At 39.9% G+C, this 14,579-nt stretch overlaps 1 protein-coding gene across 1 annotated transcript in view; it reads right to left on the reverse strand.

Moving 5' to 3' along the window:
* Nucleotides 1–378: 378 nt before the first annotated feature.
* The window catches only part of GALNT9 (polypeptide N-acetylgalactosaminyltransferase 9), a 154,976-nt gene continuing 140,775 nt past the window's right edge, over nucleotides 379–14,579 (reverse strand). Inside the window, exons 8-11 of the mRNA XM_009335287.1 lie at nucleotides 12,528–12,665; nucleotides 9,747–9,842; nucleotides 1,419–1,586; nucleotides 379–656 (exon numbers count right to left, since the gene is read on the reverse strand). Coding sequence (XP_009333562.1) covers nucleotides 510–656; nucleotides 1,419–1,586; nucleotides 9,747–9,842; nucleotides 12,528–12,665 — 549 coding nt within the window. The 3' untranslated portion in view covers nucleotides 379–509. The remainder of the gene's footprint in view (nucleotides 657–1,418; nucleotides 1,587–9,746; nucleotides 9,843–12,527; nucleotides 12,666–14,579) is intronic.

A 14,579-nucleotide genomic window follows, 5' to 3' on the forward strand; every position in this document is an offset into this window, starting at 1 on the left:
GAACCGGACATGCTGAAAAGGTAGGATTTTTCCAGTCCCCTTTTACATGAAGTACAATAAAAAAGGCACATGATTATTCACCATAGGAGTTGTGCACCAGTCAATAACTTAAAGCTAAAAAGCTACCCATCAGAGAACTCTCTTTATGAGGCAGTATTGAGATCTCTCCTTTCAACTCATCATAGAAACATCTGTCTCTTAATTCCTCTAGGAGAGCTTAAGGAACCCACTTTTCTGTTGTGTTCTGATCTTCACAAAATTTCCAAATCAACAGAAAACTCATGTTAAGCTCCCCAGGTCATCTACCGGAGCAAGGAAGAGTCAAATAGGGCATGTACGTGTCTGCTTTTCTTCTTATTATTCTTTTTTGCCTTTGAATGCCCAACTATGAAGGACTCTTGAGAGCCAAGTCCTGTTCAAACTAATTTGCTTTAAGACAAATGCCTTGCAAGATATGGCACACTGAGCGATGGACAACGGCAGGAGAGGCAGCTTCTCAGCCCCAGCAGTCAATGTCGGCCATGTTTTATCCAGTTTCTAATCATCCATTTTTGCCCCGAGCACCTTTGTACGACTAATCTGAGCCCAAAATTGGCATCCTTTGACATTTCCACTTCTAGACAACGGCCAGTGTCTCTGCTGATGATTGGACCATTCTGAGAAAAATGAAAAAACAAAAAAAAAAAGAAAGAGAAAAGAAGGATTAGAAGAAGGAAAAGAAAAGGTGAAAAGGGTAGAAGAAAAATAGCGCTAGATCTATGAATCGCTAGAAAGCACTATAAAATGCCTGGAAAGTTCTGTATATATCAAGTGATAAAAGTCCCTAGAAAGTGCTAGAAATTCCTAGGAGAAGCTAGGTAATCCATACAAAGTGCCAAAATGAATCCTTGATAATTCTAGATTTAGGAATTGCTAGAAAATTCCCCAGAAATCACTAGAAAATCTCTAAAAGCACTAGAGAATCCCTACAGACCCCAAGATATAGGAAATCCCAGAAACTGTAAGAATGCCTTTGAAAGTCCTAAAAATTATTTGAAAGCTCTAGATCTAAAATTCCTAGAAAGATGCTAGAAAAATCCTAGAAAAGCTCTAGAAACAAAAATTCCTAGACACCAAAAAAAATAATTACAAGTATGTTCTTGACAATCACTACAGGAATTGAGAATATTCCAAGAAAGGCTCCAGAAAGGATAACTAAAAATTCCCAGAAGGCATACCCCAAAATTCCTAGTTAATGATATACAAAACTTCCTAGATAGCACATGACCTATGGAAAACATATCTGACTATTTCTAGAAGGTATAAGGGGGGATTCCTAGAACAGTCCTCTGAAGACCTCCTTGTTTTTCATTAAATATCCTCTAGAGCTGCATTCCTCTCTGGTTTATCTCTGCAAGGCTCCCTGAGCTCTTCAGTACCTGTGTGAAATCCCAGAACCTCTGTGCTGGCCTCAGGACATCTTCGCACTTCTTCAGAGTCGGTGTCCTGCCCTTCCCGTCGTCAACCAGGCATTTGGAGTCAGGCAGAAAGGCGGTGGAGCCCAGCGGCCCCAGCTGCAGGACGCCTTCTGAGCTGTAGCGGACAAGCTGGGGAAGAAGGGAGAGGGAAGACCTTAACCGCAGCCCCAGGGACCCCAGCGACGGGACACACAGCCGACCTGCAGCTGCCTTCCCTGCTGGCTTCTGCCCCAAGTGCCGGCGAGGAGCCCTCCGTCCTGCTGCGTGTTGGGACCTTCCCGGTCTGGCACACACTGCTGAAGGGCAAAGCTCAGGAAACTTGTTTTACCAATACAGGGTCTCTCCTAGGACACGATATTCCCTTCTTTCACACCTTCTATTTCACTGCAAAAGGGCAATCAAGAAAGTCAAGTAATCAGTATGTAAAACACACCCACTCAGCAGGAGTTGATTTAACAAGGGCACAATGTCAATTTGCCATGCACTTTGTTCTTAAGAGCTCTGTTAGAGGCTATTGATAGCAACAAGCCTAATTAGTTTTTGTAAATAAATGTTACTGAAAAAAATCCAACCGTGCAACCAGTATCCAAAAATATGAGAGGAAAAAAGAAATCATGAGGGAAATAGCAGCAAATTTGCTAACGTATGCTTCAGGCCTACATAGTAAAGAATCACACCCTGATTTGTGTGAGGCTTAACTGTTCTGCAATTTAGTGATGTGGTAAATGCTACTGGTAGTAATTAGAGGCTTCAGGTGAAGGCCATTTATTATTTCAGAGGGTTTTCTTGATAAAAAAAAAAACTTAAGCAGGCACAATCATTCATGTTAATTTTTACAGGAGTGTGATTTTTTTTTTTTAACCTTTCTTCTATTCTAAGTGATGATTTCACTTGCCTCAAGCATTCACAGTAAAATGGCCCTCAAGGAAAAAAAAAAATCCGTATGTATAAGGTGAGGTAAAAAAAAACACTTGTAATCTCAGTGTGCCAGAATATATTTTATTACATTAATATTGGACCAAGGGAAAATACTTAAAGACAAAGAATATCTGTAGATGGCTCTTGCTGATCAGGACTAATTGTCACAACACAAATATGTGATGGAAGAGAACTGTTCTGCTGTGTTCACAGCAGGCTTTTTCTGTAAGCAGAGGGTGGCCGCTCGTTTGCCTTCTCACGCTGCTACGTTTTGGGTCAGAGGGGAGGGTGACACTGCTCCTTCCCTGAGCGCTATGAGCTCGCTGGGACGGCACGACCTCCCGCACAGCATGCGTGGGAAGGGACACGGCCAGCGCGGAGCCTGCAGACTCCTGGGAGAGCAGGCAGCAGACATAAACCCACATCTCAAGGCACTGGAGGGAAAAAAAAGCTTTTCCTAGGGACACACTGGGGACCTTGAAAAGTTTCTTGCAACCCAAGAAGCCACTGAAGAACTGCTGGATGACAGCAGGCCCGAAGAACACAGTCTTGATGAAGGAAGGTTGATTTCAAAGCCTTTATTCTGCCTCTTCCAGATCTGATTTTTCTCTACTACAATTTGTTTAAATCTGTATTCTAATAAAGCCTCAAAGCCTTAAGGGTGGTTTTAGGATGCTCATTTAGAGGGAAAAGGGGCTCTGTCAGTCACTCTCTATCACATTGCACTGAGATAACTATGATAGCAATGGAGTCCTCATTTATAAGTTGCAAAAATTAATAGGTAATCCCCTTAATTACTGCTACTTTCTAGATAGTTGAGGGAGAGCCTATTGAGGGAGATTTCAAAGCACATTAAAGGGAAAATGCACGATGTTAATTTAGCAGCAGGCCAATACATCAAATCAGATGTATCTACTTCTCGCTTCTTCTGTGTTTAAATCCAGAGTCATTACACCAGCAGAACATTTTGCCCTTCTTACCCTAGAAGTAGTCAAGTGCAGCACGCAAGTGCCAAAAGACTGCAAAATGGAGTCAGCTACATGGCTTATACGCTGTGAGGCAGGATGCTGCAGGGTGAAGATCTGAGCCACTGAAGAAATGCAATTATCACCCAGGAAATTCACTGCCTGTCTGGTCTTATTGCTGTTACATGGCTGAAATTACTTAACAAGAAAGAGAAGGAAGGTCAGAAGTGCCTGCCATTTATTGGATGCTACTAGCCAGTGCATGAGATATCACTAAGAGTCAATCAAAAAAACTCAAATTAGAGTCTAGCTTTCTACAGCCATCCTTATTAACCTCAGAAGAATCATGCTGTGAATAATCATGTCTTGCTGGTGGTAAAAAGAGCATGGTCTCCTTGCTCCCAGACCAGGTACCCTTTGACAAACTATGTGTTCATTTTCCCACCTGCCACTTCTGTTCAGAGCAACCATGTGAAGCGCGGAGTTAGAACAGAGCCTACATCAGAGGAAGCAGAGGGATAACCACATGAGGGTTCTCCTTGGTATGAACAATGTCATTGTCAAGGCACTGTCTATACATACTAAATCAAGACACTTTTTTTTTTTGCCTTTCACTATAAGGGTATTGGGGACATACGTAAAAGAAGCTCAAGCAAGCAAAGTGATTCAGGATATGAATGGACTGCCAGCTCGGACAAATTACCTTCCTTTTTTCCCCCCATATAAAGAAGGGGGGGCAAAAAAACCCCAATTTTTTTTTTTTTTTTTTTTTTTTTTTTTTTTTTTAAGTAAAACCTGTCTGTATTTCACACTTCTCATATCTAATGGGTACTCAGCAGATTTCAAATGGACTGCAGGCATGGCTGAAACTTACACTGACTGGGAAATACATTCATCTTGCAGTCTTCATTATACCTCTCCAGGTCCCAAAATACCACCCTGCAACCTGGTTGGCTTTGCCTTATCTAGATAATCAGAACCACTGTTTATAATATAATGGGCTACCTGCTCTGTAGTATAGGATCAATTTTCCCTGTGGTTTAAGATGAGCAGTGTTTTCTGTACCGATATTAAAATGGTCTAAAATATTCTTTGTCTTTAGACTCTCAACAGCCAGAATTGCACGTGCTCTGTGTCGCAGTAGCCATGTGTTTGGGAAAGACATTGTTATACAGAAGCCTGTCAAAGCAGAAAGTACCATTTCTGCTTAGGCCTTAGAAGCGGAAGATACACTAACTCTATTACAGACTGTCTCCACTATTGAAAGTGGCAGTTGTGCGACAGCTCAACAGAGTCAGAGGCGGCTCGGTGCAGGAAACTGATATCTATACAATGATGAGACAAATGGAACATCATGGGCTTAATTTTCCTGAATCTGTACTTTCTACCAAGAGTTCCAACAGTCATAAAAACTTAGGTTTATCCTAAAATAAAATAAAATTCTAAAAAAACACCCACAAACAATTATCTCAGTTCAGACCACATTACGTAGTAAAGCTTTAGTGCCTGCTTCTGCAAAATCAGACCAGAAATTAAGGTTCAAGGAACTACTATACGATTAATAACATCTCCCTCCAAAGACTTTGTATCGTAACTTCCTAGAGACAGCATAAACTGTGAAAATAAAATAAGCATTAAAATAAGTTGCTTATTACTGTAGACTAAAAAGCAGGAACTGGGATACAGAGTCAATGAAATAGTGGAAATTACATCTGCTGTGTTCAAATTTGATCTTAGGTGCCACTAGCATACCAAAAAAGAAATAACCTCTGAATTTGCATTAGAACTGTGGGCATGGTACGTCGCGCCAAATCCATTCCCAGTGCCAGCCAGCCAAAAATCAAATGACAGTCTCCTTTATTAAGGAATATTCAGTCCCATTCATTAAAAAAAAAAAAAAGCCCGTGCAAGTCTCGATGGGCTGAGAGCCTTAGGCATCCACGTACTCCCATTGCAAGCTGCAGAACAGAAACACAGTTTTATACATCACACGAGGATGGACCTTCGCTCAGTTTTTCTCTTTTATCTGAGAAGAGCTGAAGGATCCACATAAACCACGCTGAAGCTAAGTGCTCTATTAAATACTCCAAGATCTAATCCTGATGCTATTTGCTGTACCTATAATAACACAGGATACTTTTCCCTTCGACATTCAGAAATCTGAGCAGAATGGAAAAGATGTCAAAGGTTGTTTATCAAAGCCACCATATCTGGTTCAAAACCAGTGAGTGGTGCTGCCTATGGAGGGTGATCCTCCAGGAGCACCAATGTGATAAGGAAATGCCAGCTTTTAACTGAAAATTCCTGCTCATTTCCAGTCAAGTGGAAAAAAGCACAAAATAACAACAGGCACTTGTTTGTAGGAAACAGTTAGAGGGGTGACTCCCGTAGCTTTCCACACGAAGTTTAACCCCTCTCTCGCTCCTGTTCTCCAGCAAAAGGAAATATTTAACGATCCTTCAACCCCGCAGGTTAAGAGAGCCGTAAGCTGACACAGAAATTGAAACAGCGAGCTATACAGGAGTATGAAATACCTTATATCTCTGGAATACTTGTCACTGTAAGACAAACGGATCACAAGAAACAGTTACCAAACTTCCAGGTTTGTTACAGAATCTCCCGCGCCACTTCCTGCGACTTAAGAAACTACCTTTTCATCCAGCCTGCCCTGAGCAATCTGCTACCCAGTGTGCAACTCTGGAAAACCATAGCTCTACCGAGCAAAATGTTAAGTATCTGCCCCCGAGCAACAGTTTAAGTAAAGCCCTTCATCTCCTCTTATTCCATCAGTTTGCGTAGCTGCGAGCTCCAGGAATCCGAGCGTTGAGATCTCCCTTCTTTCTGCTTGATCTCAATGCCGAGGGAGTTCTCGCTTTCACAGCTGCAGTGCCTCCTCTTTCTCTCGGTGTGAAAGGGAAGAGGGGAGGGCGGAGAAGGAGGCTGTTCACCGGGGCCTTTCTATCCCAGGATGCCATTTTATTAACTTCTCTTCTTTCATATACCACATAATCAGCTCCACATCACAGCATTCAAGACAGACTCTGAGACAGTGAATATTTCCACTGAGGCTGTGTAAGTGCTCTCAGATGGTTCAAAACTTGCGTGTCCTATAACCATTCTAAGAAGCTTCCAGAACAACACGTTCCACTTTTGGGGGGGTTGTGTCATCCATCACAGCCCCCTCCCTTTTTTTTTTTTTTAATTTGTTTTACAACAAAAGGGTATTATGCAGTGCTGTAGAGCTAATGGGCTTTACAGGTGATTGTACAAGACAGAGGCGAGGCAGTTCAAGACCCCCAGTATATTTGTTTCTGAATTTTCTCTAGCCCCGGACTGTTTCCTATTGCTCTCCCAGCAGTATTTGCAAACTTTTTTTACTGAAAGGGATTAGATTCAAACTGCAGATCTAATGAACACACATAAAAATGACACTACTTTTCTGTAAAGTGAGTTTCAAAATCAACTTAGATTGATGCAAAACCTTGTCTGGATATTCCTAACTGTTAGCTTACACTGACTTAGCTTGACTCAAATTCATTAAGCTAAATTGATGTAAACTCAGGCTAAATGCATTCCAGAGCATCCATAAAAGATCTTGTCTCTGTTTGAATAAAGAAATTTAAAAGCTGATGCCATCAAAAAGATGTGATTTATCATGGTAAAAAATGATCTTGAGAACACACATAGGGAAAGGCATTTTGTTCATGGAGCAGTAATGGTGGAGTGGTTTTATTTTTCACTGGTAATGCAGGGCAACGCCATTCAGAGGTGTGCAACGTGCAAGGGGAATTGAAGGGTAAGAAGTAGAAGAAAAGAACATTTTATCACAGATGAACAGTAATCTTATTCCTACCTCAGCTTTCTTTAAACACTTGACTGACTTCTGTTGGTTTCAGTGGAACCATGTGTATACTAAAATCACTGGTAATTTGCTTGTCAGAATTGAAGAGTATGAAAAACAAACAAGACTGTAGCTGAATAGCAAGAGACTTTCACACCAGTAGGACACATCAAGTACCAGTGATAACCTAACTGATAAAAATGAGTTCCATGTTTATATTCATTTATATTCAGTAGGCATGTACAACTAACCCAAATCTCAGCTCAGGAGGGGTATTTTATGCCCTATGCTTGAGATGAAAAATGTCAGAAACTGAAAGCTAAACATAACAGACAACTATGTTCACCCAGGCTGATTAGAAGAGAGGCTTTAAAAATGTTTATTTAATATATTAAAAAGCTCCCTGTCAACACCTTTCATGCTATGTGCTTGAATATCCTTGATTAGGGTTTGTGCAGCTGTGGTTCTCATACTGAATTGATTTTGTAAATTGTGGTGAGATGATAGAAGTTTTCCAGCTGTGTAATCATTAATTAACTTGGCTGCATTTGAGTGGCTCCAACCCACGCTTGTCTGTGAAATACTCAACTTAGATAAAACACCACCTCTGCCTTCTGCTTGGTGTTTCTTACAGGATGAAAACTATTTTCCTTTTTTTTTTTTAAAAAAAAAAAAAAGGAAATGGAAAGTGCTGCAGGATGATTTGGTAGATTAACTTTTTGCCTTTCCCATACTTTTATAATTCTCACACACGGGATGCTTTGGATTTTAAGGGTTTGGGAAGAGTGACTTTCTCTCTACGCGTTTATACAATGCTAGTAACCAAAGGGCTCTAGGTTGTGGCCATAATGTAAAGTCTAAAAACAGCTTTTCAGGCTTTTCCAGAAAATTCACGTAGACAGGACACTGAAGACCTGTAGCAGAAATGAGCCAGGGGAGATGTAACTGGTTACTACCCAACTTCAACCTCTTGGGCACTAAAAACTTTGTCTATTGTTATTTGCACCTGAGAAGAGCTGCCCAGCGTCTAGTCTAGGGCCCTCAATTCAAAAGGCATCATCTACTAGGCAACGTATTTACATCTTGCTAAAAGGAAAATGTTGTTCCTTAATGGAAAAAATTAGTCAGAGCTGGATGCCAAGAGGTGAGCTACTTTATGCCCCCAAATTTACAAGAGTTAGTCAGAGGAAGCTGGGCACATCGTACTGCCTTTCAAATAAATTCACAGTAACTTATGCCCTCATTTATGCATTTTCTTCTTCTGGAATTCAAAGCATATTCTATGAAACAGGAGTCACGGAGGCAAACAAGTAGGTTAAGGACTTAAATTGCAAAATAAACTACAGTCAGAACCATTTATTTCATTATTCTTCTCAATGCTAGCACGACAATAGGAGATTAGATGTTGCAAAGGGACCTTCTGGAAGGACTTAAATTTGCAACTTTCTGGTCAGAATTAGAATGGAGCAAGAACTCTCTCTGAGTGCCTTGACATCTCTAACTAGAGTCTTCTTGAAAAGCTCATTTACATCTAATTAGGCAACACTATTTTGTTGCCTTACTCAAAGGCTGTTCCTTCCGCCTCTACTAGGAAAGAGTCAGTCAAGTGTTCCATAACGATCCTGCCACAGGTGGACATTTTGTCAGTAGGAATTACTGTCTATCCACTTTGCTTTAATAAGGTATGACTCTTCACCAGCTTGCGATTAAGCACAATAGGCAATATTTATATTTTGTGACTCTTGTTATGCCTCCACGGTGATGTAGGAGCCAGGACTCCAAATCAATATATGTATGACTGAACTTCAGATAATTGTTAAGTCCGTGATAAGGTCAGAGTTTATTTACGCAGGAGAATGTTCATTAACATAGTTTTGATTCAGATGGTACTTCAAAAGAAACTAAAATTACATTTCAGAAGAAGCTCAAGTCCTGGATTTAAATAATATCCAACGTGTATTTAAAAAACAAGTAACATCACTATAAGCATGGAAAGAAGAAATGTCATTTTAAAATCTCCAGACATCTGTAAGAAAATAATAATATGCACAGGGACTGACAAAAAAGAAATCTTCTATTTTAGAAAAGTATTAAAAGATATTCTTAATTCCCTTTGAAGTTGATGTTAAATATGTGCTTAACTTTTTGCCCGCTCGGGGAGTCACATCAGTAGCTTGCTAAATCGTTTCTGCATAGGAGCCTATTGGACCAATGAGCAGTTAATTTAGAGGTACTATTCCTAGAATAAGTAAAGTCAAAACGAGAAGAGTCGCTCACTCAAACAAGCTGTCTAAATTCATTAATCTTCAGTGGATCGCTCCATTATTAAAACAAATTATCATGATTCTTCTGTTTTCCTTACCAGCGTCTTCAATGTATAGACTCACATGCTGAACAACCTTGGACAGGGCACCCAAAAAGACTGGAGTAAAGCCAGATATTTTCCTTTGCAACTCAGGAGTATACTGCCAAACTCAACTCAAATGCACCAAATTACTTTTTGTTTCTTCTGAAAATTCTTTAAGTTAAAGGTTTCTCATTAATTGTGGGATTTTAACCATTTACCTGAGAGGACATTCCATGGCATGGATAAAGGATTGCTTTGTCATCCTCTTCGGCTCCCTGATCTAAGCAGTAGCCACTAGCTTTGCTGTTACGCACCTATAGCCGGATCAGAAAGAAAACAGTTGTATCAGAAATCGATCTGTACGATGCAAGTCCAATCTAGCTAAACCTCAGCTGCACTACAGCTATTGAGACAACCAGTATGTAAAACTATTCTTCTCTGAGAAACACATGCTCATTCTCCAGATATGACAGGATGCCAATAGTGAATTTGCTCCAGGAAAAGACGTTATTTGGGCAACCTGCTGTCTTTACAGAGCTTGGGCCAGAGTTACAATTTCAGCAATTACTCAAGGATCAAAACCCCGTAAAATTCACTCTAAGAAACTCAGGCCAAATTTTGCTTCAAATTACCCTTGTGTAAATATAAATTTTGACCATATATGTTGACTTAAATCAAGCGGCATAGGAACTACCCAGGATTGGTATGGGATGTGGCAGCCTTTTATTTGCTCCTACTGCATATATAAAAAAAGCATATGAAAAAACAAAAAAGCATATATGATATAAAGATTTGAATTGAGAATATAATATATGGTTATGTACAGAAGGGATGTAAAGCACATTATTGTGAAAGGATACAGCAATGATGACCAGCGTTGGAAGGTTTTCAAGATATTTAAAGTTGGGGTTCAGAGAACCAACCAAGTCAAAAATCCATGTGCCTCCCCAGACAAGGAAAGTTTACAAGTCCATAAAACTGGGCTGGAGCTCTTGTGAAATTTCAGGCCTTTCTTTCTCTTCAGGCTAGAAGTATTACACATGTATTTTGGACATAGGAATATTTTACAGGTATCTTAATCAAGAGGTTATTTAGATGGACATTTTGAAACAGTCAACAGGTCAGTTTTGGTTTAGGCTGTGAACAATTTGTCTGGCCACCCCCATAATAGAGAAACAGCTGCTGCATGAGGTGTCAGAAAAATCAGTAAATAATCCTTCATATTATAGTGTAGGAGCATAACAGGGATCAGATAAGGGGGCTCACCAACAGTTAAATTTCAGGAGGTTTATTTTATGACTGGAGTACTATAAAGGCTAAAGAAGATGAAGACAGCTTTATGACATGGCTTTAAAAATGTGAATTGAGTCACTAGGAAATATTTTTTTACTACTGTTTCAATCTGTTTCACATCTACTCAATACATTTATTTTCCTTTAAACTCGCTAAAATCCAGACATCTTTTCCTCCAGGAAAATAACCAGAAGAGAAGGTATTTAATAACGAACGATGTTATTTAGGATGAAGCCTCTAGTTTTTTCATTATGGGTATGTAAGACTGAAAGGGATCTATGCCAGTTTATACTAGCTAAATAGCTTGTGTGGCTCTGTTTTATTATAAATTTTAATGAATTAGATACTTGCATCACTGAACTTCCTGTTTGACTCAAGAACCTTCATGCGACCACTCAACAGAAAAACTTCTTTTTAGAGCCCCGCTTGCTAACCGTTTGGTATAATTGACACAACGTTGGCAGTACTGCCAGTGTTCTTTGCAGTTAACGGCCTCTCAGAGCTGACAGTTACTAACAGCTCCTGTTGAATTTACTAAACGCCTTTCCTCAGTTACTGCCAGGGATAGTTTTATTAGGATGCAAAGTGATATTACGCAATAAAACTTGCACTTTGTATCAATATCTGAAGCACCTGACTTATTTTTATATGAAGACAATCAAATGGAACAGAAAGCAAGAATGTCCATTTAGTTGTCCTGTGTGAAAATATATTGCCTTTGGATTTAGTTGTAGTTCATAGAGGCAATTAAAACTGAATCTTAAAAGCATTATGCAGCAGGAGAGCTCCTAGAACTTCGCCCCAGTTCACAGTCATAAGTGATAGCAGTCCTTACATTACAGGCACATGATATAAAGAGTTACAAAAGGCATGTCTGACTTCCTTAAAGATTGGGGTCAAGCATATGTGGGAGATTTGACTGGTTGGCAGAAGAGAAAGAAATGATCCAGACAGCTGAGGTGAACCGAAACATCTACATGTTTCTAACATGTCTGGTTCCAGCATTTTATTAGGGTTAAGTAACCAGTCCGCTTGGCTATCTCAGAGGAGGTGTTCCAAGGTCTTACTCAATACTGGTACACAACTGGAAATGAAAATACAGAATCTGAGCCCAAAACAGCAAAATTGTTTTTCCTCTAATGACTTTTTCATGGTGAGATAGAGACCTGCCAAATGGTAGCCTCACCTCATAATCTGAACAAGGATATGTTGCTTTTTATCCTGAACAAGGAGGATTGCAAAAATGAATTAATAAAGTGAATGTAATCCTTAAATAGTTTGGCAAAACCCAAGAAAGGGGTGGTTCTTTACCTAAAAACAATTCCTCAAACTCAGCTGTTCTCATTAACTGTCATTATTTTAGCTCTCTTGACTGCTGAGGTTTTCTTGATGACATCTGTGGCATCCTATTTGGGAAAATGATTACGTCAAATTTATGTTCTCAGAGCTGCTCTATTTTAAAATGAAAGCCAAGCAGGTTGTGTATCATCGTTAGTGAGGATGATGTCATCTGATATACTCCAGTGAGAGGGACAGGGCTTCTCAAAGCCGCACTTCCTTCCCTCTGTTGATTAAAAGCAGGGGAGGGCATTTCCGTTGCTACTACTGCGCTGACTTGAAATTGCTCTGTACATCCTGATACCCGCCACTAAGATGAAAGGACTGCTCTAATGCAGCCACGATGTATTTTCAAGGACATGCATTACCTCTCCATAAGTGACTGTATTATTATAAACCCTCATTTCAGGATAGACGTTCTCCAAGTACCACTTAAAACTCCGGCACTGCAATCGCTGCCGTAGAGCTATTCTTTCAGAAACGTCTCCAAAGTCAACTCCAGGGTTCTACAAAGCAGAAAAAGAATAAAGAAATCTCACTGCATTGACTTTACGGTTGTTTTCTTTACTGAAACCGAATTGGAGTTCATTTTGTATACCAAGCTGTATTTCCCTCTCTTCTTTCTCTTTTGTAAGTAGCAGCTCATCAACCATCTGCTGTTGAGAGCAGACAATAAATATTAATGGCAGTCAGTGGAAAAAGAAGGATAACAAACAAGCAAAAACCAAACATAAATCAAAATAATAAGAATACAATAAGAATGTTGTTACTTACAGCAATTCTAAATGTTTGCAATCAAACCTGAACTCTTTTGCTTTCAGATTCGTTAGGAATTTAGGCGGTAATTCTGATTATGATATGGCAACTTGATCATGGTTAACTCTAGTAACAGCCTTAGGTGTTCACTAATGTAAATGGGATCAGAACAGACCTGTTAAAACTTCAAAGCAGAGCTGCTCAAAACGTCATTAAGCTCCATTAAACATTTGCACAGACCAGCGTTCAGTTTTTACTGGAACTGGAGCTCATTTGCAGACTTGAGCCATAAAATGCAGTTAAACTCAAAACCTTCTTTATAATTCTACTTCAGAATTTAATTCATGTTTGAATACAAATCCCATGGAAAACACAGGCTGGAAGAGTCAAATCAATATGATCAAAACCAGCTGTCTAAAAACTGCCAGGTCCTGAGTTAGTGTCTCTTGATTTAAATCGTTATAAATCATCACAGTTCAGCATTAAGACAGTAAGAGTTACCTCATCTAAAAGTCTTTTCCGACACTGTATGAATCAAATGGACTGAAACTGGGGAGTTTTGCATGGATCTGTCGTGCCTCGTACATTTCCTCCAGAAAGATTTCTGTACCTTTTACAAGTGCCATCTAATAGAGGGTTGCAAGACAGCAGCAAATCTTAGCTCAGGGTTTATTAGAATCCCCAACAGATGTCTAGTTTTCAGGAGAGAATACAAGTGTAATACTGAACACGTTTTTCTATTTGCCACATAAAGAGTTTACTGTGCTCACTGCTGCTTGCTGATGCGTACTTTGTCATGAGCTCTCTATGCGGCATCCATTCAAATGAATGTTAATTTACGTACTACTTCAGGCTGCATGAAAGGAGAGCAATTCTCGGAGGCAGTCAGTACAATAAATCATTCAATATAAATTCCTTTATCACTAAAATTGTCCAGGAACAGATCATAAGCAGGGGCACACCGATATTTGGTTAACTAAAATAAAGCTATGCTGACCTGCTGATGAAGGTTGTAGGAATCTGATCTTGCAAATGCGTCCAAAGATCACCCACTAATCAGGATACACGTGATGCACAGATCCTCAATAACTTGGAAGGGAGCGAGTTGTGGAAAAAGGTGGTGTGAGTTATGAAAGGGTTAATTTGGATGGGTTTTGGTATGGGGGGACACATGCATTTTACTTGCCTCCTTTCTTCCTTATTCTAAAATAAGGCAATACAATGCCCTGTTTGCAGTGCCGTTCTACAGACCACAAGAGCAGCAAATTGAGCAGCTATGAAAATCATAGAATCACAGAATAGCTTGGGTCGGAAGGGACCTCTAAAGGTCATCTAGTCCAACCCCCCCTGGGGCATCCAACCACCTCTCTGGGCAACTGTGCCAGTGCTTCACCACCCTCAGTGTAAAAAATTTCTTATATCTAGTCTAAATCTACCCCCCTTTAGTTTAAAGCCATTCCCCCTTGTCCTGTCGCAACAGGCCCTGCTAAAAAGTTTGTCCCCACCTTTTTTATAAGCCCCCTTGAAGTACTGATAGGCTGCAAGAAGGTCTCCCCGAAATGCAGTGCTTACTTCTGAATTAACTGCCGTCACCATGTGCGGGTTACAGTGTGATGGTACAAGAATGAGATATCCGCAGAATTTAGCATGTGGACATATTCTTT

The sequence above is a fragment of the Pygoscelis adeliae genome, unplaced genomic scaffold (assembly GCF_000699105.1).
Source record: "Pygoscelis adeliae isolate BGI_AS28 unplaced genomic scaffold, ASM69910v1 Scaffold410, whole genome shotgun sequence".
NCBI lineage: Eukaryota > Metazoa > Chordata > Aves > Sphenisciformes > Spheniscidae > Pygoscelis > Pygoscelis adeliae.